At 40.3% G+C, this 25608-nt stretch overlaps 2 protein-coding genes across 9 annotated transcripts in view; one reads left to right on the top strand and one right to left on the bottom strand.

Moving 5' to 3' along the window:
• The window catches only part of LOC117356895 (vacuolar protein 8-like), a 118432-nt gene extending 115004 nt beyond the window's left edge, over positions 1–3428 (top strand). For both annotated transcript variants that reach the window (XM_033936784.1, XM_033936783.1), the window contains exon 15: positions 1801–3428. In XM_033936784.1, coding sequence (XP_033792675.1) covers positions 1801–1928 — 128 coding nt within the window. In that variant the 3' untranslated portion in view covers positions 1929–3428. The remainder of the gene's footprint in view (positions 1–1800) is intronic.
• A 4397-nt stretch (positions 3429–7825) lies between these two features.
• The window catches only part of MAP7 (microtubule associated protein 7), a 243559-nt gene continuing 225776 nt past the window's right edge, over positions 7826–25608 (bottom strand). For 6 of the 7 annotated variants that reach the window (XM_033937512.1, XM_033937511.1, XM_033937509.1 and 3 more), the window contains exons 16-18: positions 21345–21480; positions 14219–14451; positions 7826–8224 (exon numbers count right to left, since the gene is read on the bottom strand). In XM_033937512.1, the coding sequence (XP_033793403.1) occupies positions 8214–8224; positions 14219–14451; positions 21345–21480 (380 nt within the window). In that variant the 3' untranslated portion in view covers positions 7826–8213. The remainder of the gene's footprint in view (positions 8225–14218; positions 14452–21344; positions 21481–25608) is intronic. The other variant, XM_033937506.1, reaches the window with a different exon arrangement.

The raw sequence follows: 25608 nt of genomic DNA, 5'->3' as shown, positions 1-25608 counted from the left end.
TGTGTCTTTGTGCAGAGAAGTGCGGCTGGGAGGAGGGAGGCACAAACTTGGGACACAGAATGGAGGGAGGGAAGGATGGACGAAGAGGGGCACGTTGGGACACAGAACGGAGGGAAGGAGCAAATTTCAGACAAAGGATGGAAAGGAGAGTGGGGGCATAAACTTGTGACACAGAATGGAGGGATGGGAGCATGAACTTGGACATAGGATGGAAGAATGGAGGGAATAAGGGAAAGAGATGCTGAGGTGGCCAGATTTTCAAAGTTAGCACTCAGATTGCATCTGCCTATATGACAACCTTTTCCTGTTGTGGAACCTTAATATCATCCTGAAGGGACTTAGTAAAGTTCCGTATCAGCCTCTTTAACAGGCATTGCTAATGGATCTCACAGTAAAGACTGTGTTTCTATTGGCAATTGTTTCTGTGAGAAGGGTCTTGGAGTTACAAGCACTCTCATGCGAGAGCTGTTCCTCAGGATCTCAGAAGCAGGATTTCCCTGCACCCATTCCCTTATTTCCTACCGAAGGTTGTTTCAGCCTTTCATGTGAACCAGGTTTGTTTATCTGTGCTTCAATATATGGGTTTGATGAAGCAGGATAAGCTATTGCAGGTGCTGGATGTCAGAAGAACTTTGCTCCGCTATTTGGAAATGACCAATGATTTTCACCTCTCAGACCATCTTTTTGTTCTAACTAGTTGGGCTAGATAAGGCAGAACAGCTTCCAAGGCATCTGCTTCTAGATGGATTCATATGGCGGTTTCTTCAATGTACATTGGCTGTGGCAAACAGCAGCCGGTCTCACTGAAAGGACACTACCAGAGGTGTGGCCTTTCCACCTGAGATATGTAGGGTGGCTACATGGTCTACTCTCCATACTTTTAAGAAGTTCTACAGAGTGGACATAGTGGCTTGTGAGGATGATGTATTTGAGTCCTCAGTTTTACAGGCAGGCTCATGTGTCCCACCCTAGATATAAGATACTGCTTTGCTACGTCACCTAGCCATCATCTAGACTCCTTTGCAATACTAGGAAATATTAGGTTCTTACCTCAATAATTTTTCTTTGTAGTAGAAGGATTCTAGATGCCCTGCCCTGTTACTTCACTTGCTTACTAACTCGGACAGATCTTATGGGTCCGCAAATGGAGATCTTTTCCATCCAGTCAGATAAGAATGTACTGGATCATAAAAAAATTAAGAATGAATTTGATAAGCCTTTAAGAGCTCCAGAGTTGGTTGCACACAAAGAGGTGGACTGTTAGTTCCCCCTAGAGTTATATTGTTTGGGTTAACATTTGTGTCAGGGCAGAACAGAAATTTATTGTCGGGGAGGTTTCCCCATTTCCTTCCTTCTGATTTCTTATATTATAGTGGTGATTGACTGCTTTGGTACAAACTGAAGGTGGCAGTACAGTCCACTGGGGAAGGAGGTAGAATCAAAAGATGTATGCAAGCAATTTGTGACCAAGGATATAAAACCTATCATCTAGAATCCTTTGCCCTTCTACTACAAAGAAAATTATTGAGGTAAGAACCTAAGGGTTCCTTTTATGAAGCTGTGTTAGCTGTTTGAGCATTGGACCTAATACCACTGCAGCCGTCGATAAAAATGCCTAACACAACTTCGTTTAAGGGGGGGGGAGGATATTATTTTCCCATGAGCACAGTTAGGTTTTGCATATACTGTGTATAGATTCCTAAATAGTTTGAGAGAAAATAATTCACAATGATGAAATGCTTCTTAATTCCAGAATCCCATGTGAATGTGAACACTAAAATGTTTGCATTCTTTTCTTAGATATGGAGTTTTCATCTGCCATTAGCCAGAGTCCGTTGGCAGAGCAGCTAAATAGAGTTCGCCAACAGACAGAAGAAACTCAGAAGCTACTCAGTGTGGCTCTTAGCCATACAGAGAGTTTACTCTGAATTGAATCATTTTTTCTCTATCTGTCTTTGTACCATAGGCTTTATACTTTATGCTGACCTTTTAAACCTTTACTGCTATAGTTTCTATTTTATTTTTTAGAAATGGTGAGTGATGTTGAACATCACTCTTTTCTACAAGCACTGACATTTTGTTATTATAAATCAACATATTCTGAAAAACAAATAAAGTTCATATGGTATGAGTGGTGATTGGATCATCCAGCACTTTTGAAATTCATTATGGTGTCTGGAGAGTGCCAAAAATTTGTAAGCATTACATCAACTCCTTGTCAAGTACTGTAACTATCTTGGTGCGTGTCAGGGTACTCTCCTTGGAAACTAGCATGTTATCTAGTTGAAAAAAAAAAAGTGAGCCACAGAAATGTCTGCATCTATGTTTTTGCAATACTGCAGTAGAAAAGATCATTGGATGCAGCATGGGTAATGGTGCTATTTAACCTAAACTGTGCATGTCTGATAGAATATCCCAGTCTGGAGATTAGATATTTGCTTTCTTGAAACTGAAATGTTCACTCTGTGAAAGTAATTTTTTTTATACATTTTAGAAAAATTTCAATAAAAGTGATATGAGCACATAAGTAATGTATGTAGAAGTACATATCCTTTTTCGTACTGATGGTAACTTTGTCAACATGTAAAGCCTGTTTCACACAGAGAAAACTACTTTTAAAATTGCGCAGCTGTAAATACATATTATAAAATACATACATTGAGTACACAAACATATTTACACATTTTTTTGTAACAGATATAAATTTGTGCAAGGTAATTTGTGCATTATTAAGGATAGTTCTGGGTGCCTATTTTAGAAAGAAATATAGGCAACTATTGTCTTTATAGAAATCACACTTTACAAACCATATCCCATTCAACTTTTCTTCAATGCAATAACAATTTCAAATTAATATAGCCTTTTGCCATCAATGTTGTTCTTTTTATTTATCTTCCAATACTTAATTGAATTATCAAAGCTAAATCATTAATTGCAAAATTCACTTAAGCAAACTTTCTCTCACCTTGAAGTTTGAAATTAATGGCTGAGCTTTGATAAAGTATTGAAAGATAAGTAAAAAGCAAGAGTAACATTGATGGAGAGAGATTAGATTAATTTGTAATTGTTATTGCACTGAAGAAAAGTTGACCTGATGATGATGAAAGGTGTGTTTTCTCTTAGAGGAACCTTGAGTATGGGATGTGAATCAAGAGTCCACCTTTGAAGGTCTATCAATTTTTTTTGCATGGGATATATGTGATTTTACCAATTCCTTTAAATATTATTTGATATTGGTGCCAACTTTTTAGTGTTTATAAAAAAAAAATGGCTGAAAAGATGTGCCTTATTGAAACTCTCACATAGATATCCTGTTACAAAAATTACCCCCATTATGACTTGCCTGACTTTTCTTATTGTATTCTACTGCACAACTGGATATCAAATGTAAAAATAAATAAATGCTGATAGAAAATGCAAAGATAACAACTGCATGGGTATATAAAACATAGCACTTCTTACATAGTAGTATTTCTAAATAAAAGGTTTTGGAAGCTTTCATCCTTAAAACATTTGATTTATGATTTTCAACTCTGTGGTAGGTACCACTGACATAACCCATACTGTGCTTTAGTCATACACGTGGAATGTTCCTTTTCAAAATGAATCCATTATAACAGGGGTAGGGCACTCTGGTCCTCGAGAGCCGTATTCCAGTCGGGTTTTCAGGATTTCCCCAATGAATATGCATTGAAAGCAGTGCATGCAAATAGATCTCATACATATTCATTGGGGAAATCCTGAAAACCCGACTGGAATACGGCTCTCGAGGACTGGAGTTCCCTACCCCTGCATTACAACATTACAGGTCCCCAGGCTCCCGATCGAAAGCAAGGTAAAATTCAAGATCTTGTTGCTGACACACAAAATTGTTAATCTCTCAGAAATACAATATCTAGCGGATTTATTTCATGGACAAATTCCATCAAAGTTTCCTCTCTGTCATTCCAGATGAAGAAGACGTCATCTAAAAATCATTTCCATGTCATCGCTTTGTCAAATTTCTCAGATTGATAAATCATAGTATCCTCCAATTTGGCTAGATATAGGGCTCCTTTTACTAAGGTGCGCTAGCGGTTTTAGCGCATGCACAAGATTAGCACGCACTATAGCGTGTGCTAGCCGAAAAATTACTGCCTGCTTAAAGGAGGTGGTAGCGGCTAGCTCACGCTATTCCGCGCATTAAGGCCCTAATGCACCTTTGTAAAAGGAGCCCATAGTGTAGCCACCGAGGGAGCCATGGTCGCCCCCATAGCGACCCCCCTGCATTTGTAGGTAGTATTCACCAGACAACCATAAATAATTTGATGAAATAACCAGATCTGCTAGTTGCATGAGAAAATCTGTCTTTATTCGTGGGTCTCCTTCTCTCATATCAAGTTGGTGTTTGATAATGTCCAACGCTGCCTTTTGGGGGGACCATAGTTTATAAAGATGTAATATCTAAGGTAGCTAGTATCAAACTGACCTTTCAAAATAAATGAGGGCACTAAAAACAATACAAATGACTCCTTCCTAGGCACAGTGTTGGGAGGGGGGGGGTGAACCCCATTTGCGCGTTAGTCGGGTGCTCAGCATGTACAGCCTGGCTCCTATTTGCAATATCCTTCACTCAAAAAAAAAACAAAACACAGGACACTATGCTCGCCCCTGTGAGCCTGCAGGGATGGGAGCCTGCTGCTCATTCTCTTTAGTGTTTGCCCTGTCCGCGTCTCTCATTCAACTCCCTGTTAGCAGAAGCCCCTGCCCGGCCCTCCCCCACCCCTCCCGTACATGCCAACCAACCTGCCCGGCCAAGCCGCGGAGCGTCGCTCTCTTCGCCACCCATGGACTAAAGTGCTTCCCTCCCTAGCCGACCGTACCAGCACTCCCCCCACCCTCCTTCCACATGCCCTTGCCGCGGCCCTCTCGGAGTCAACGGAGGAGAGGTGAGCGGAAAGCAAGGAAGAGGCGCCGGTAGACAAATTGTGAAGAGAGGGAGGTGGAGGGGGATCATAGGCTTTTTCCTCCCTCCACTGCAGCGGGAGCCAAAGCCGGCATAGGCGGTTGAGAGGGGGAAGGTTGTGGTCAGAGCTGCTAGATCGTAGCGGATGGGGAGTGTGATGGGGCGAGCGCCACCCCCCCCCCCCCCAAACAACCAACTTCCAATTTCAGTTTGTCCGTCTTCCACTGTGCTGAGCCCTTTTCAGCGTCTGCCCTCTGCCGAATCCCGGGCCTGCTCTCCTTCCCATAAGTGCTGGCCCCTCACTCTGCGCCATCTAGCGCATGCGCACTCGTGCCGCCACAGCGCAACAGATCAGGGAACACGTGGCGCGAGTGCGCATGTGCGCTTAGTGTTTTATTATTATATAGATACATTTGGCTGCATGATAATACTGTGATTTACAAAACTGAGTCCTAAATTTTGGGGTACTGCATTTTGGATCCTCTCCAAATTTGATGTAGCCATCACTTTGGCACCTATAAGGTATTAACACAATACAAAGAGATGAGGACTGGACCAGATTTTAAAATAAGAGGGGCTACCCCAAACAAAAAAATTTGAAAATATAATAGAAATGCAATGTTTGTGTTTAATAAAATTTGATGAAACAACTTGGGCTCCTTTTACAAAGGTGCGCTAGGATTTTTAGCGCACACACAAAATTACCGCGTGTTATAGTGTGTGGTAGTCGAAAATCTACTGCCTCCTAAAAAGGAGGTGGTAGTGGCTAGTGTGCTCGAGAATTTAACGTGCGCGTTAAGGCCCTAGCACGCCTTTGTAAAAGGAGCCCCTTGTCTCATAAAAGCTAAAAGTGGTTTACAATATATAAAACACAATAAAATAAAATGTTTTGGGTAGAAAAAGAACCATCCCTTCCCCACCCCGTACTTTTTGAATTATTATAGTACCGCTCTTTTAAATTAACTTCTCACCTTTACAGATGCAAAGTAAGATCAAAACAAAACCAGTGTCTGAATAATGTGGGAAATCCTATACTGACCCAGTCATATTGTATCTGTTTAATAGAATAAAAGATATTTGTTACCAATGCATTTAGCTGGGCACCATTCACAATTTGTTAGCTCAGGAAAAACACTGCTAAAATATTGCTTATAAAAGTAAACAAAAATCTGATGTTCCAGGCTTGTTTTCAGCACGTGGTAAAAATGCAATTTCATGAAAAGCATCAATTTTCTTTAATTAAAAAAAGAACATACATATGAGAGCCTGTGTTATAGACAACCACGCTCTAGTCCCATATCTTTTTGACATAATACCCATACAGCCACCACAAGAAAATAATAAACAGGTGGAAATTGGCCTAGGAAAATAAGTGAATACAAAAAATAAAATGTTAACTTCAAACAAATGTTTATTTTATAATTACATGCCATATAGAATAAAAATAAAATCTACATAATTTGGACAGTTTTTAAATATGACTTCTATGTACATGGACATAAAGACTCCAAGAAAAAGAGAAAAGGAACAGAATTTTACTTTAATAGACTATTATTAAAACATTGACTGAATGGCTTTTAAAATATGTTTTGTAGATGAAATAGTTTTCTCTTTTTGAGTAAAAAAAATATCTATTTCCTTTTTTGATAAAATACACACCCTATAGCTGCTGATAGTCAATCTGTCACATATTCTCTGTATAGTTTTATCATGCTTGGCTTAATAAGAACCTTACATATATGGTTTTCTCTAAGACGGCCTAGTGGTAGTTCCTATGATGCAAACAATTTTACGATTTAGTGCACTGGTTATATAAACAAAAAGTGCTCAGTAGCAACAATAGTGACTATACCTAAGAAGGACAGACATTCAAGTCACAACCTGATGCGTTGCATTTCGAAAAAGAACACAGCGAGAGCACACACTCCATTATTTTCTAACTGCTCTGAAACGAGCACAAACCGAACACTTGTAAAATCATCATCTGATTTTTTCATACAGGGCAATGAAAACAAATGCTCCATGATTAAAATACATAGCATTTTACCAAATGTAAAGGATTTTCTGTTTTGTTTTTGTACCACGAAAATAAACAGAACTAAGCAAAATAACTCCTCCCCCCCCTTTCATAAAGCAGCGCAGCAAACGCTCCGATGTCCATTAAATCCCTATGGGTGTCAGAGCGATTACTTAAACAGCAGCCGCTACCGTGGCTTTGTAAAAGAGCCCTAGGTAAATTAGATCATTATGTTAAATTTATTACACAATTTTATTTTACTAAAAACACAAAGTGCTTGAATATAATTTTCCAATATAATATTGGTGCTTTTGGTTCATGCAACAAAACCCGTTTTCTTTTTTCAGTCTTCACATTTAAAAATCTGCTTTAAAACACAATGTAGTAAGAAAGCAGATCTGATTAAAATTTATAAATCTACATAGGAGTTACACAGAAGAGAACCTGATACAGTCAACTGCATTTCTTCCCCTATAAATGGAATTCTTTCAATACCATTTAAACTAATTTGTTTAAATGAAACAACTTATTTGCCCAATTTATTGGGCAATAGTTTATTTTCAAGTATTAAATAGGAAAATTGTATGAGTCTCTAAGCCAATTTTACATTATAGCTTTTACACTTGGTGTGGCTTTTTCTTCCTTATCAAGCCCAGTGCTAAGTAATCGCAGTACCTTTAATTAATTCTTAATAAAGCAGAAAAACCTACAAAACCCCAAAATAAAACTGAGCAAAAAGTGGAGCACTGAGTTAGGGATTTGACTAAAGTGAATCCTTTTACTGTTCTTTTCCTGAGTTATTTGTATATCATCAGCTAGATTCCATTGATTAAGCAAACTCCCCCCCTCCCCCCTCTTCTGGAAGCTTTTCATTCAATCCAGTATACAAAGGAGTTTCTTTCTCTGGAGTTAAATTTCTTGTATTTTTATTTCCTTTTCAAGAGTTTATGTCTTGATTGTATATTTCAAATTCCATAAATAAAAAGGTACAATATCCTGCAAAAAAATTGTTTTGCTAAAAGCAGAATGATGCTAAAAAGCCATTTTATGGAATCCACTGCTTCTTGTACTTGTAAAAACTCTTTTATAAAGACAGTCCAGTCTGTTCCCATTGATTCACTGGATGGATTCACAAAAGTTCCTTCAGACACGTATTGGATAGGTTTTAGGAATCTGCAGGAAAAAACATATTCCTTTGTAGCATGGAAGGATGCTTTGTTAATGTCACCTTTGGTTCTTCACAAGAAGCTTTCATATCACTTCTAGAATGAGATGCAGTAAAAGAGACAAATTAGAACTATAATGAGACCTACCCAAAATTAAGTTCAAAAAGACAGCCCTTTTTGCAAAGCACATGCAGTTAGCTCTCATAAAAACATTCCAACTCCATTTATGACAAGTTCATTTTAACTATTCACATACAATTTAAATTACTGAAAATATACAGGGATAGTTACTAAGCTGTAACCAAATTTACCACTGGTACTCTCATGGAACTGCAGGTTAATCATTCACATGGCAAATTCAACTTTGCATTGTTATAAAGAGAGAGAACTGAATGTATCAGAACTTGCCCACACCCTGATCCCTCTAACTTATTGTCCTCCACAATCCTCTCTTGGAACTTAACAGTAGTCTCCATGGTGGAGAGTGGAGAACTGAAGCAATCCTCAGTTGCTCCTACCCTGTCAGGAGGCAGGTATTATAGGACAACCCTAGCCACAGTACAGTGAGACTATTCTTAGGAGACCTTGGCAGGCATTTTGAAACCAGCTGACAGGGCAGGAACAACTTAGGATTGCTCCTGTCCCACTAGCCACCATAAAAAAATTGCTGGTAGGTTCTTGGGAGGGTTGGGAAATGAGAGGTGAGGGGAGGGTCGAGGGGTCAGGGGCTTCATGGATCTTGGACTGGCCCCATTAAGTTGCTCCCTGGGAATAAAGATAATGCTATCTCAAGAGTAGCATTATCTTTCCATGAATAACACAACTGTGCTATCCATTTTACATATTAATGAGTTGATTTGCATCTCATTATTATGTAATATGCTTTGTGCTAACAAATTATTCATTAAGGGCAACACATAATTTTGTCATTTAACATGTATTATTTTGCAAAAATATGCACTATCCCATTAACATATGTTAATAACTTCCCATATAGTGAAGCAGTGGTACTCACTGCTTGGATGGTGAGACAAAATGTGCTCCTACCTAGATCAATCAGCACTTTCTTGCAGAAGTAATGGCTATAGTCTACCATACCAGTGGTTTTTAGCTCTGGATATATTTATGCACATTTGTTGTATATTTGCATCCATTGGTTAAAAAAGTTAATTTGCATAATTAGAATTGATTTGAAGACTCGGAGAACAAGAGTTGGAGAAAATGTACTACACAGAGAAGATGAAATTTCCATTTCATTTAATTTACTATCTCATAACAAAGTTGGGCAAATAATGGTCTGCAGATTACATCGGTTCCATGGAAGTTTTTGATCTGGCCTGTGGAGATCCATCATGGTCCAGCCCATCTTGGGAGACATGACATTTGTGTTTGAATGTGATATCACTACTGGAATCGCTCTTCATTTTCAGGGGAATTCTCATAACCCCCACAACCCAGACAAGGCCTCAGTGCGACCCTTGGGCCCAGAGGTTTGCTGACTTCATCCCCTAGCAATGCTCCCTCATGTCATACCAAAATATAAAGTGACTTAGAACATAGAAAAATTTAGGCCATTTTTTATGAACGCATAGCATTCCTATGGGCGTTGGAGCAGTTGCCGCTGCTGCAGGTGCTAAAACCTGTGCTATGTGTTTGTAAAAGAGGGGGTTAGTGAGAAAGAAATAAAATAACAATTATGGCATAAAACATGGTAAACTTCATGGCTGCAGGGTATAAACCAAAGGATAGAATGTCATGCTTTTTATTGAGCAGCTTTATGATTTTTTTTGAAGTTCTCGGGGCAAAGAGGAAGTGATATCAGGGATGACGTTGGTACATCGAGAAGATTTTAAGCCATGAAGATTGAATGTCCCACTGCCCAAAACTGCCATTTGAGTGGAATCACGCACTAAGGATCTTTCAAGCTTCTCCCCTGATGAAGCCAAAGGAGTTGGTGAAACAAGGCCTCTTGTTGGGAGTTTAGAAGTGATGAGACAATGTTGGAGCTTTAGAAGTCCCGTTAAGATACGTTCTAAAACATGCACCTGAGTGGCAGTTCTTATTTTTAAATCTGAGTTTTTTCATGGTGGAATTTTTTTCTGCCTGTTATAGAATTGAGAACAGTTGAAGTGTGCTTTTGATAGTAATGTACTTCTACATTAATCTAAGGCTTTTTTCTCCCTCTTGCGGTTTTTTCTGAGACTGGGTTTGAAATGGGTGCGTCTCAGTGGCTACGATTAAACAACTTGTATTCTTTTTGAGTTTATGGTATGACAACCCCATATCATGCTTTGCATTCCCACTGGCAGATGTTGCCAAACCAGGTTTCACTTCTCACTGTGGAACCTGAAGCAGCATACTATATAAACTACAAATATTTTTTAAAGTAACAAAACTGCTTATCTGTAACAGGTGTTCTCCGTAGACAGCAGACACATATCTTCACAGAAGGGTGACATCATCTGATGGATCTTTCCAGCTAAAAAAGTTCTGGAAGCCTTTAGACTCTACCAGGCATGCCTGCACCTTCTCCCCTCTCACCATCATATGGGATTCTCCTTAGTCTTCGTAAAAGCTAGGTTAGCTTACAACTCCAAGTGGAAGCTGGTATGTATGTGGGGACTTGTATCTTGATATGAACAGAGAACACCTCCGACAGGTAAATGACTTGGTTTTCTCTGAGTACAAGCTGGATGATCTCCTAATCCAGGAGATCAAGACACTGCTCCTCCTTGCTTACTTGATGTGGAGTGTGTGGCGCAGTGGTTGGATCTACAGCCTCAGCACCCTGGGGTTGTGGGTTCAAACCCCGCGCTGCTCCTTGTGACCCTGGGCAAGTCACTCAGTCCTCTATAGCCCCAGGTACGTTAGATAGATTGTGAGCCCACCGAGACAGATAGGGAAAATGCTTGAGTACCTGATTGTAAAAAACCGCTTAGATAACCTTGATAGGCGGTATATAAAATCTTAATAAACTTGAAACTTGAAACTTGAAACTATTTTGGGGTCTATCAGGGCTAAGAATTTTGTTGGGCAACTGAACCCTGAGCATTCCATACAGCTCTCCACTCTAGGAAATTGATCTGGACTGACAAACTAAGTGTGAGATCCATCTATACTGGCTTTCCAGCCCGGTCTGAACACATTTGGGCTGAGAACAATTTGTTCAAGAGGAATTCCAAAGGGAATGCATTTTACTAGTTTGGAATGACCCATCCACCAGGACAGAATCTCACAGAGGTTTGGTGATGCAGACTACTTTCCATAATCTTTAAGTTGCCCAAGTCTTTGACCAGAGGGCCGCCGTGTGAGCAGACTGCTGGGCATGATGGACCACTGGTCTGATCCAGCAGCGGCAATTCTTATGTTCTTAAGTGTGCAAGTATTGTCATTCTGGGTCAGAACAAAGGATCATTAAGCCTACCATCCTGCTCCCAACAGTAGATAATCTAGGTTACAAATACCCAGCACAATCCCCAAAAGTAGCAAAATACCATGTTGCCTATCCCAACATAAAAAAATGAAGAAAGGGTCATAACATAAATATTACCCAGACTGTTCTAAAACACTAAAGAGAGAAGGGGATAATATCACAAGTCAAATGTAGACTATCTCAAAAAATATTTCAAAAAATATATTTATCTCAATATTTGTAACTTCACAAGAGGGGGTGTATAGACTGCAGCTCCTTGCGACTCTTGGCAAGTCTCTTAACTCACTATTGCCCCATGTACAAAATAAGTAAATAGTATGTAAACTACTTTGATTGTAGCCACAGAAAGGTGGTACATCAAGTCCCATCCTCTTTTTCTTCCCTTCTATTTGTTTAAAATGAACTACTTAAAAACCTTCATGGCGTGTTCCTTAGTCTACCTACTTTATGAAAGAATAAACAACTGATTCATGCTTATCCTTTCCACTCCTTTCCTTATAGTGGAGTTATCCTATATCTTTTATTATTTTGGTCGCCCTTCTCTGTGTACTTTTTCCAATTCCACTATGGGGCTCACTTTCAAAAGAGAAAAACGTCCAAAATATAGCATAAAGGGGCAAATGGATGGTTTTCTCACCAAACCCTTCCAATTTAGTATTTTCAAAACCTATTTTCTAGATTTGGACTTTTTTTTTTTTTTTTTTTGCCATAATCGAACATTTAAGAATACGTCCAGAGCACAATTTAGATGTCTGGGGCTAGTCCTTTTTAAATGTCAAAAAAGTGTCCAAACTGACCATATGACCACTGGAAGGATGAAGCCATGATTCCCCCCATTCCCCCAGTAGTCAATGACCCCCCTCCCACCACTCAAAGATAGGAATGAAACAGTACATACTTACCCATATGATAGCTTCAGATATTATAGCCCATCCTAGTAGAGTGGCAGGCAGGTTCCTGGAGTAGCTTGATGGGCAGTATAGTGAACAGAGATGGGGACTCAAGTCCACATTCCACTCTAACCACAACACTTATGGTGGAATGTTATCCTTCCAACCCCCATCCTAATCCCACTGTACCCACATATAGATGTTACCTGCAGGCACAAATGCTATTGGTGTGGTTTACAGTTGAGTGCAGTGGGTTTTGGATGGCTCACCATATAATTTAAGGGGGCTATAGTGACATGTGTACCTGGTACTTTTTATGTGAAGTTCATTGCAGTGCCCTTAGGGTGCCCGACTGCTCTGCTGGAATGTTTGTGTTGCTAGGCTACTAAGAATGCTGGCCATTCCTACATCCCAATGGCTTGTTCTGTGACAGTATGGAAAACAAGTATATTTTAATGACTATGTAAAAACAAAGGGTAAGGAGATCCTGTGAAATGACATAAGAAGGAAACTTGCACATATGTGGTAGAACCTTCCAAAGATTTCCAGAACTTTTTTTTAGCTGAAGAAATCTTTTTTCAACATGGGCTCAGTTAGATGACATTGTTTAGCTATAAGGACTTGATATCCTGCTTGCCTTCAGAGAAATATATTTTCTGATTGTTGCAGCTGTTGGGTTTTGCCATGACTGAGTATGTGAAATTGACATTTCAGCCATTATACCAAAATCCACTTAGTCAGACCTGGTAAGACCTATTCAACTGCAATAATCATCACACCAGCCAGGGAAGCCCAAGAGAACAAATAAGTTTTCTGTTGACATTAAATATTCTAAATAAACTAGTTTTACATATCTGGAAAGGAAATCAAGAATACTAATCAACTGAATGTCTGAGTGGATTTACAGTAGCAGTAATGGACATCCAGGAGTCTCATTATCAGCACATAAAGTATCATCTCAATATGCTTCCAAAATATCAATGTCCAGATAGACAGATGGCTTAAAAATATAATTTTGCCACAAGTGCAAAAGTTGTCTGCAAATAATCCATTTTCTCCTATGGGTTATTATTGAATAAGTAATGCCCTTCAGTACTGGGTACCTGAACCCTCTTGATAGGACCCTGCATGAATCATGTCAGTTTTATCAGGCATTATAACACTTCAGATTCTATTCACTAATGACATTTCCATTATTCTAGGCACAACAAAGGAGTTGTGAGGATGAGATGTCAATAATTCAGCCACAGGTGTGAGGTTCAAAGTTTACTTTATTGATAGTAGCACTGTGAGGACTCAAAGACTTGACACTGACAGCGTTTCGGCAACTATGCCTTTGTCAAGTCTCAATGGCTGATAGTTCTATCACATAAATAGAGCATTCAATACAGGTCAAATTTAGAAGGAACAGGAAAATATCTGACTCATGACCCTCAGCTTCGCTTTGGACACCATATATTTTCCTGTTCCTTCTAAATTTGACCTGTATTGAATGCTCTATTTATGTGATAGAACTATCAGCCATTGAGACTTGACAAAGGCATAGTTGCCGAAACGCTGTCAGTGTCAAGTCCTCGCAGTGCTACTATCAATAACGTGAACTTTGAACCTCACACCTGTGGCTGAATTATTGACATCTCATCCTCACAACTCTTTTGTTGTGCTTTGATTGTCTCGTCGTTGAGGCCTCCTTGGGCCCCTTTTTGGTATTTCCATTATTTTTCCATCAAACCACAAAATGCAACATTCATTCTAAGGCAAACCTACCTGCTGTTTGTTGTGTTTGCACATTATCTACTTGAGGCAATTGTCCTAAAGTCCCTTTCTCTTCAAAGGCTATAACTGGATTCAAAGGAATTTGGGGGGAACTATTTCCACCACTATTGATGGAATCTAATCTTGATGGTTTAGAACCAACAGGTAAGTTGATGATCTCTTCAAAAATGTCATTCTCTGCAGATATTCCATTCCCATTTGCTTGGTTTTCTTTAGTGTGGGTACTGAAAGACATTTAAAATGGACTATTGAAAAACAAAGTAGTGCATATTTCCCCACTTCACCTTTTGTAATATTGTAGTTATTTCACTATTGAAAAATAATACATACAACATATTTTACTGATGTTCTTTTCAAGCTAACAAAACTAATTGTTTCATATACTCTCTCATATATCAACTTCTACTACTAATGTAGGAAAAAAATGCATATTTTTCTTAACTGTATTTCTCCACGTTTCTTTAGATCCTCATAAATATGTGTTACCACATTCAAGCCAGTCAGAATCAAATTTACCTGTAGCAATTACAATTAATATGGACACACGATTCAACATTTTAGGACAGGGATCCTCAGCTATGAAATCCTTTCTCATGGGACTTAAAAATACTGTAGAACCAAACTGTGAAATATTTCAGTAAAAACTGAAAATATGGCTCTTTTCTCAACTAGAAAGGGAACTAACTAGTTCACTGAATTATAGATTGATTTTTTAGGAGTGAATTCCATTAAAAGTGTGATAATTTAAGATTTATTTTCTTCATTTTAAAACAATATTAAAATATAACACTTGGCTAATGTCTAAACTGCTTTGATGCACCTTAAACCAGGTTTCTTAGTATAAAGCTTAATATATGTTCCAATTTAAAATTCCAGAACAGGGTTGCAGAATAACATAGGAATTATTATGTTAGGAGAGCAGGACCACCTACCTGATGAAGCTTAAAGTGAAATGTGAGCCATGTCTCTGGCTCCTGTTTATGAATATTCTTTAAGTACTTAATACAAATACATTTATTGGTAATAGACAAAAGAAAATAAATCTGACTGGAGGATTTTCAGGACTGATGAGTATGTCAGGGAACTGTATTTCTATAGTAAAGTGATGAGGTCTTTTTCCTCCTCCTTTATACAATTCATTCATTTCTTTACCTCTCTGTATATGAATTTGAGAAAAGAAATATTTGTGATAAATAGGATTTTGCTTGAATTTTTTGTTGCTGTGCATAATCCCAAAATCTAGTGTTGCTGCTTTGTGGAAATGTAGGCATTTGATACATCCACCAAAATTTCATCAGTGGCAACAGGTGAAAGGAAACTAGCATGGCTCAGGACATGAAGATAAAAAGACGGTGTCCATGACAAGCTACATAAAACCCCACACACTGAGAAAAAACCTATTTAGAAATAAATGAAATGGTAGAATTCATGAAAGCTCATTGCTCCACCCCCAAACACTTTCCAGTGCAATAACTGAATAATCTATAACTTCAAGGAAAGCACAGTAACTTACCTTAACAGGTGTTATCCAGGGACAGCAGGCAGATATTCTCATATGTGGGTGACATCGTCCACGGAGCCCTAGTACGGACAGTTTAAAAAGTGTACTGTCACTTTAAGTTTTGAGAAACTCCGCAACTGCCCGCACCGCGCATGCACGAGTGCCTTCCCGCCCGATGCCCACTTGCAACACCTCAGTTCCATAAGCAAGCTAAGAAGCCAACCAGGGGGGGCTGGGTGGGATGTGAGACTATCTTCCTGCTGTCCCCGGATAACACCTGTCATGGTAAGTAACTGTGCTTTATCCTAGGTCAAGCAGGCAGCATATTCTCACATGTGGGACTTTTAGCTTACAGCAATGGGATGGAGGGAGAGTTGGCCATTAAGAGAATAAATTTTGTAATACTGCTTGGCCGAAGTGACCATCCCTTTTGGAATAGGATTCTAGACAGTAGTGAGACGTGAATATATGAACTGAGGACCAAGTAGCTGCTTTGCAGATTTCATCTATGGGAGTGGAATGCAAGAATGCACCTGAAGCTGCCATAGCTTGGACCTTATGTACTGTTACACAACCCCCAAGTTGCAGCCCCGCCTAAGCATAGCAGAAGGAAATAAAGGCCGCTAGCCATGTGGAAATAGTTCTCTTGATTACAGGCCGTCCCAACCTATTAGAATCAAAGGAGATGAACAGTTGAGGAGAAGTTCTGTGTGGCTTAGTCCTTTGTAAGTAGTAAGCCAAGGCTTGTTTACAATCTAAGGTATGAAGAACTGTTTCTCCAGGTGAGAATGAGGCTTTGGAAAGAAAACTGGAAGCACAATTGACTGATTTAGCAAGACTACTTTCAGCAAGAATTTAAGATGGGTACAGAGAACTACTTTATTGTGGTGGAAAACTGTAAAGGGTAAGTCCAATATCAATGCTTGAAGCTCACTCTTTTGATGTGCAGAAGTGATGGAGATATTGAAAAATACCACTTTCTAAGTGAGATATTTAAGATGAGCAGAAGATATTGGCTCAAATAGAGGTTTCATCAATCTGGTGAGAACAACATTAAGATCCCAAACTACTGGAAGCGGTTTGAGAGGTGGTTTGATATTGAAAAGTCCTTTCATAAACCTGGAAATAAGAGGATGAGCAGTTAAGAAATTTATTGTTGACCGGAATATGGAAAGCACTGATAGCATTAAGGTGAACTCTGATTGAAGTGGTTTTAGACCTGAATTGGATAAGTAGAGGAAGTAATACAACACTGAAGATAAGGAGGAGGATGAAGCAGCTTGATGATGAAGAGTACACCACGTTGAAAACCGTGTCCACTTTTGTTGGTAGCACTGCTGCGTAGAAGGTTTTCTGGATGTATCCAAAATGACTCTGACAGGATCAGAAAGATCAGTGTCTGCTGAGGTAGTGTTTTTATGCCATTATTATGACTGCTCATGTGTCCCCTGAGGAAGGCGTTCCTTACGCCAAAACAGGGATCCTTGTTGGGACCATTATTTTTTCAATAAAGACTTTAATCATTGGTTGAAAAAGACATTTTCCTTGCCTTTTCTGTTTAACTGTTTATACTTGAAGGCGAGGTGTGCTTCTGCTTGTTTGTTTGCTCCTTAGGGAGACAGAAACATAATCAATTCTAATAAGAAAAGCCTGAAGCACATAGCACAAATTAGCCTATGTCAATAAAAGTCTTAGGAACCTAATTGTTTGGAAATGAAAGAAAGCTATCCCAACTAAAGATTATGTCCCTTATTTTAGAAGCTCTTTTGGAAAGGGGCATGGTTTGGGAAGAATGCAATTCTCTACATGTATTCTTGATTTCAGAAAAGGAATATATGTATTTATCTCAATATATCAATGTCTGAAATTACAGCTGTTCTCTTGCAAGTGTAGATTTGTAAAAAGGACTCACACGGGCCAGTCCTTTTCAGGAGGGAATCCTCAATCCGCTATCATTTATTTCGACCTCTAAAATTAAAATAAAATGAACAGCAGCCTTTCTTAGCTATTGCAGGTCTGCAAAGTGACAGGCATACATGTGTAACTTAGTTTTTCACAACTTATATTTGTAAGTTACACATGTATGCCTGCTATATGTTGTAAAATGCCTATATGCATATGTAATGTACATGCGTAAGTTGCTGAATAACTCCATTCAGATTTTTTAAAAACATGTTTCTTTGTAAAATGGCTGCTCCCACTGCATGTGCAAACATATACAGGCAAGGCTAGCATTAAGGGGGCAAACAGGGAAGCTGACCTAGGCCCCACAATTCCAGGGGACTCAGTGGCCCAGCACCTTTTCCCCAGCACAGCCCAACATAGGTGACTTTAGAGAATGACACAGGACAAAAATTTGTCCCCCTCTCTGCCCCATCCCCATCCCCGTCCCATCCTTAAGAGCTTTTTTTCCTGTCCAGACCCCATTAGCTCGGTCCCCGTCTCCACCCCGTCCTCACAAACCATCTGATCCCATCCACACAAGCCTTGAATAGTTTTATATTGAATTTATTTTTATTAAAGTATAAAAAGAAACAGTATTCTGTACAATTGTCATTTTATAAATCAAAGTTCTGGCTGCTGAACTAGAGGAAGAGATCTTCAGCAGCCAGGGCTTTGTTTATAAATGTTTATCAACACAAGTACAATACTACTTTATCCTAAAGAAAAAAAATAAGAAAAGAAACAAATTTTTTTCTACCTTTGTTGTCTGGTTTCTGCTTTCCTCATCTTCTCGTCATTCCTTCCATCCATTGTCTACCTTCTCTCTTCAATATGGCACCTGCTCTGTTTCTATGACTTTACCAGAAACTGTCCTCCTCTCCCTTCCATCTCTCCCCCCAATTGGTCTGGCACCCATCTTATTCCCTCCGCTCCCCCCATAGTCTGGCATCTCTATCTTCTTCCCTTCCATCTTTCCTTACCTCCCCCAGGTGGTTTTTATCTTTCTCCTCCTTTTCTCCCCTCACATCTGGTATCTGTCTCCCCAATCCAGCATGTGCTATTTTTTCTTTATCCCCTTCTTCCATCCAGTATGTGCCCCCATCTCTCTCCTCCCCACTTCCCTTTAGCATCTTTCTACTCTCTACCCTTCCCACTTTCCTTCAGAGTCATCTCCCCTCTCTCTCCTACCCACTAACATGCAACGTCTGCTCCTCCCTCCTTTCCCCCTCTCTCTCCACTTTCTTCCAGTGTATTCACCTCTCTCTCTCCTACCCACTTCCATACGTGTGGTGCCTCACTTATCACCCCTTGCGATTGTGCGATCCAGCAGACCACTCCTTCCTTCCCGATCGCCGTGTTTTGGCCATCTCCCTCCCTCCTTCCCCTCATCTTCGCTAGCAATTTTCATTTTTCTGTTTCAGAGCGGCTTTTCTCAAGTTGCGTGCGGCTGCCCTGAAACTTCTCATCTGATGCAACTTCCTGTTTCCGGTTGCGTCAGAGAAGAAGTTTCAGGCAGCTGTGCGCGACTTGTGAAAAGGCTCGTGCTGCTTGTAGAAAGAAAAATGAAAATCACCAGCGAAGGTGAGGGGAAGGGAGGGAGGAAGATGCATGGATCGTGGCGATCGGGAGGGGGCTGCTGGACCGCACGATCGTGAGGGTTGATAAGTGAGGCAACGTGTGCAAAATGTTTAACTGCAGAGACAAGAGCATTCACCACTCCATGGGGTGGTGAATAGCCTTGTGCCCGTACCCACAGCAACCAGTTTTATTCCCTCCCCATTTTGGCAGGTTACCCATGGCTATCCACGGGTAACAGTTACCGGGTCATTCTCTAGGTGACCTGCAGCTTTTCTCTCTCTCTCTCTCCCTCCCACTCCTAGCAGTTCAATGGTACTCCTACTCTACTTCAATCACTGCTAGCAGAGACACCACAGCAATTGAAAGGAACTGCCCCAGGGCTCAGTCTTCCCCATAATGCATCCTGTCTACCCAGAACTGGGAATATAAGGGGTCATGGATTTGATATACTATCTTTCTGTCGGTACAACCAAAGTGGTTTACATATATTTCAAAACAAGGAAGTGGGGAAGGGACACTGATCAGATCACTGTGTGGACAAATATGTTTATTCACAATATAGAATCTCAGTTAAAATTCACACAAGTATACATTTAAATAAAACAAAATGTGGCAGGCATGTAAAGTCTTTTGTAAGAGAGCATATGCTGGACCCCAACACGGTCCATGTTTCGGCCACAGGGGCCTTCCTCAGGGGTATAAAAGTGTCTCAGTAGATGGCGCCAAACGACAAAAAAAGCCAAACTGAGTTAACTTGCAGAAAAACATGCTGAGGCTATCGCAGTGTTTTTCTTCGAATCTTGATTATACTTTTGACATTGCACTAGGCAGCAGGCACCTCAGCATGATGAAATTCTTGCTGTATTTGCTGGTCCGCTCCCATCAATGTAAAGCTAGCCATATTGAGCGTGATTAGAATCGCTGAGAGTCCACCGCCCTGACACAGCTACATAGCAAACGCCAGCTAGCTTTACGTTGGCGGGAACGGACCAACAAAGACAGCAAGAATTTAATCATTTGAACACTTGAATAATCATCCCTGCCAGTGCTAAATCTTTCTCATTCCATTTTTTGGATTAAGGACTCATTAGAATGCTAGGCAGGAGGGGGAGAAGGCTGATGAGGTGGTTTCCCTTTCTAGTGCGGCTGTTAAGTTAACTTGCTACCAGCGCATGGGGATCTGAGGCCCCCTCCCCTTATAAAGTATATCTTGTGAAGATTTAAGATTGTGGGAAATAAGTTAGATGGAAGAACATTTATCACTGGTCTCTACTTTAAAGCATTAAAAGAAAATACAGAGGGGTATTATTTATTGTATTCAGATCGGTCTCTTTGCATCCTACATATACAATATATTTTGAATCAAACCCAGTTCCCCAGGTTGTCAGCCCACGGCTCTAACCATGTCTTGAAACACATGTCCAAGGAAAGTTTCAAGCAAAGGAATAGAATATATTTTTACTAAAACAAGTTATCAAAAATATATCTCACTTTTTCAGTAGCTTTATTTTCACAAATTTAAATGGACCAAGTTGGCAATTATTTATTTGGAAAAAGAAAGTCAAAATGGGATTATATTTGAAATATACAATAAACTTTCAATAGAAAATGTATACATGGTTTATTTCTAGGATTCAAACACTCATTTGAGCAGTTAGAACAAATTAGGAAACCATTCTAAAACAAACATTAAAAAATAACTTTCCAAAATGCCAAAAAACTTTTTGGTTAGTTTACATAATTTACTAAACCACTTTTCAAAACAAATCATCAAGGCCTAAAGAAATTCATTGAGGCAGATATCTGAAGATGGGTTCTTTACAAGCCAAGTGCTAGGAGAGAAGCTGAGACAGCTGGTCTACGAGAAAGCATCAGCTGGGTTTGACTATAAAAACTTGTAGGTGTTTCTTCTGGTGAGGTATGAGCTCAAAGTCAAATTAACCATGAGTACGATGCCATGGGTATACTTAATGTTGGAGATATGTAAAATCCCAATAGAAATCACAAAGATAAGCATAAGTTAAATTTATTCAAGAAGAAAATAAGCATGATAAACTATACTATATTTAAGTACATTCTCCTCAAATTTCTCACCTGTCCACAATTACTGCTGGGTGGTGTGTAATGAAAATCTGGGAGGGAGCTGTTAATTCTCCGTTACAAGGGATTTCTGTTGTATCCTGGAACTGTGATCCCTGTTCAGATTCTAACAGAGGAGATGGAGCAGCAACTATAACAAAAGAAATTATAATATATAATGCAAACAAAAATAGATTTAGCAAACAAAATAGAAAATAATAAACTAGAAAGTCTTCATCAGCTACGGATTACAAAATACTTTCATTTATCAATACTTTAGCCAAAACATTTCTAACAGGTCAATATTTAACTGGTGTGATGAGTGTTATTCTAAACACTGGTTGTGATGTTTTAAAAATAGTATGCACGTTCAGCACCTCTATCTGTATAGCGAGTAGTGCTGAATATATGTAGACACTGTTAATCAAAACTGGTTAAATGGATAGAAGTGCTATTTAGTCCAGGGGCATAACCAACAGCTCATTTTTGGGGGGACTGCAGGGTGGACTGGGGAGCAGTGATGTAGTAATGGGGGGCGGACCACCTTGGGTACCATCTTGGTGGGGGCACTGGCACCCTTCCCTGCCCCCATACCTCTCTAAAATCTTTGCTGGCCCGATGAACTACTCTAGTCTGCTACTTGCACCGGCCTGGCTCCCTCTAAAATTACTTCTGGATCGCGGGTCCAGGAAGTGACATCAGAGGGAAAGCTAGAATGAGCAGCAGGCTGGAGAAGCTGCTTGTGCTGGTGAAGATATAAAGAGATATGGGGATGGGAAGGGAGGGCGCGAGTGTGGCGCGGAAGGAGTGGAGAGGAGGGTGCAGGGAGGTTGGCGCAGGAGCAGGCGGGGGGTGGGCGTCATCGCCCCGGGCGCCTCTTAACCTCGCTACACCACTGCTAGGGAGTCCACCTATTCCTCTCTCTCCATCCCCCCATTAAAAAATTTTACATTTGCTGGAGGAAATGCTCAATATCTGCCAGTTGAAGAGCTCTGTGGCCTAAACCTCCCTGATGCGAAGATGAGGGCGGTGTGCTTTCCAGCTGCCAACATTGGCACTACTCAGTTCATGTGTGTGAGCTAAGTATACACAAGAAGTGCCGGCATCAATATCTAGAAAACATGCTGCTGACTTTTGCAGTAGGGGAGGTACAGGCTGCGAAGCTTTACAGCTGCAGGGCTTGGGCATCCCCGCCAACAATTCAGGGTACTGCAGTTTTAGTCCTAAATTAAACTACATAGCTGCACAGATAGCAGCTAAATTTGGCAAACTAATAAAAGTATGAATCAAAGGCTTGCTAGTAAATATTGCCAAAGAAGCAAAGCACAGATACATAAGTAAACCAGAGCTCACCTTCTCTCAATCCTAAAGAAGTACTGAGAGAGGACCTCCTGAAGGGAAGAAAATTTCACTGCTGAATTATTTTATCTGCTGAGAAATTGCATTCAAACTTGGAAAAAAGTAGATTTCAGGTTAATTAGGTAATTTCAGTGTCTTTTTTTAAGTTACTCTGCTTATTATTAAGAAATGAAGTTTAAGAGGATAGTATAGCATTTAAGGTCTCTGTTAAAGTTTCATATTAAAACTTTCAGATTTAGAGGTCAGCTGTTTTAGAGGAAGTTTCTCTAATGTTCGCAGTAAAATCCGACGGGCTGCTACTGCAACAATTTAAAAAAGGCAAGTCATTTTTAAAAAACTGCACATACAAATGAGGTTCATGAAGAGTAGCTAAATTGGTGATAGCAATCAGCACATGCACAGAATATATCCACAAAAAAAAGACCTCAAATCAAAGATCGGCAGGAGGGATGCCCACTTCTTCCCGCCATTGCAATTAAGCAACCCACCTGACCTCCCCCCCGCAGCGGGAGAGATGCCCACTCCCTCCCCCCGTCACCATCAAACAATCCACCCAACACACACTATAGCTGATGCCCTTTGAGACACCGGCTCTTGTTTGGCACCTTGAAGTTTCAGAAAGGAGGGAAGGGTGAGGATCCTCAGGTGCAAGCACTTTTGATGCCAGAGTGACTTGCTGCTGCAGAATAAATGCCAGCTTGTTCCTGACGATCATCTGGTATCGCTCATTGGAAACAGGCATCAGCAAAGGCTGGGGATTCGGTATGAATATAGCCTGAGAAGGTGCTGAATCTGAAGAAGGGACCTGGCTGCCCAATGACTTGTGTAATGGCACCTCTACTAAAGATGGGGAGCGATTTTCTCGGTGCAGATACTTCTTGTGGATTGATGTGTCCGATGTCCTAGTGCTTCCAGCACAGTGCATTGAGGAGGAGCGATGCCGATGCCTCTTGAGTTTCCCCTAGTGCTCGGCATTGCGATCCCTCAGTGCCGATGAGGATGATGTCAAACCCATATGCATCTTCAGTGTTGGGTCCGATAATGACCAGTCCTGGGGCCAACTAACAGTGCCCAGTTTTGAGTGAGGAGAAGACCCCCCCCCTTGATGCCGGTGCACTCAGTGGATTTTGATACCTGGGCAGCCTTCAATGTTAATGCTTTCAATATCAAAGTTGACTGACCTTTGAGGAACCAAACAGCCTTCTGAGCTCTGGTCTGCATTTAGGAACAGAGAGGACATCCAATAGGATCATGGTCAGGTCCAAGACCCCAATGCACTAATTAAAGGGGTCTCTGATCAAGATGACCCGATTACATTGGAAACGTCTCTTGAAACCACTGGGAGTCTTCTTAGACGTTGCAAAAAAGAATCCTAGCCAAATCAAATTCCTCAATGGAGGATGAGGCTCTGGCCCAAAAAGAGGTCTAGCATGATGAGAAATAAAGGAAACTTAAAACTGTCACAAATACTCAAAAAAATAAAATGGGGAAGGAAATTTTGAAAAAGAAAATAAAATTAAACTAAACAAAGTAGCAAACCTGAAGGGAAAGGACTACTTCACATGCGACTGAGGAGAAACTTGAGGAGCGAGTCTTGTCTGCTCCAAGGATGAAACAAGACTAAGGGACAGCTGCTTACACGTTGGGCGGGAAAGCACCCGTGCATGTGCAGCACAGTGCAGCTAGAATTTTCTACATTTTAATTAGCTAGCTAGCACCATGCCGGGCTCTGTCAAATGACATCACCCAGCTGTGAGAATAAAAGGCCTGCTTGTTCACTGCAAAAAACTCTTTCACTGTGTCCTTGATATAGATGTACCAGCTGCCCCCTTCCCCCAAGTCTCTGTTATGGATTTATGTTATGCACACTGAATATACACTCCAAGGAATTATATATATATAAAAGTACAACAAAAACATATTAAACAGAATAGTATTTGCAGTATTCTGGAAATATATGCAGGCACTTTAACACTGGCTTCCAGTCAGCCCTAGCTCCCGAATCCAGTCCTGTTAGTCATATGAATAGTGGTGCCCAGCATGCACTATAACAGAAATCCTGTTGCAAATGATTTGCTTATCTGTTTTTTACACTATTATGTAATTTGAAACCTGTCATCACTTATATATCCCCTTGTTTTAACTATACATTAATTTAGGTAACTAGCTCTGTATCACAGGATAACCAGCAAGTTTCACAGACAATGGAACATTTTCTTCAAGTTTTTCTTTTAGCTTTTTATCCAAAATCAATTTGAAGTTTGGAGCAGGTTGGTGTTAGACATACTGGGACCCAGGGCATAAATTAAGGAGAGGGCCCTGAAACCCTCTCCTCAGTCTCCTCACCTACCATTACAACCATATAAAAAACAACTCTTAAGACCTCACCAAATAAGGAACAAAGGATCAAAACTTAGAAATAGAACTATGTAAACAAAAATTGAACTGGGAATTCCAAGAAGTTAAACTAGGCAAATACTGCAACACTAGAGAAATAAAAACAGAAATGCACTTTCTTTTATAATGAACACAATCAAGAGCATAGTCACAGGAAGCACATGCGCCCCCCTCCACTTTGGGTTCAACCCCTCCCCCAATTAGCCATTTTCCTTGCTGTGGCACTCTAGTTTTAGACCTACTCCTCTGATCTAGTAGCCAGAACTCACGAAGCTCTGCAGCAGACACCAGTGTCCCCGGGAGAGGGAGGGGGAAGGGGTGGGTGGAAGCAGTAGCAGCAACTCAGGGACACTACCACAGATTGAAGAGGTTGGAAACTTCTGGCTGCAGGACCAGGGGAGGATGTCTTTTACTGGTGGGGCTTGGGGATCCCTTCCAACTCAGATATTTATATTTTGAATTCAAGTGGGGTGCAGTGGGTGGAGGGCGGAGAGAAAATTTGGTACCCAGCATCCCCCTTCCA

Source organism: Geotrypetes seraphini, chromosome 3, assembly GCF_902459505.1.
Source record: "Geotrypetes seraphini chromosome 3, aGeoSer1.1, whole genome shotgun sequence".
NCBI classification, from domain to species: domain Eukaryota; kingdom Metazoa; phylum Chordata; class Amphibia; order Gymnophiona; family Dermophiidae; genus Geotrypetes; species Geotrypetes seraphini.
The sequence above is the reverse complement of the archived record's forward strand: the minus strand, read 5'-3'. Positions and strand labels throughout refer to the sequence as shown.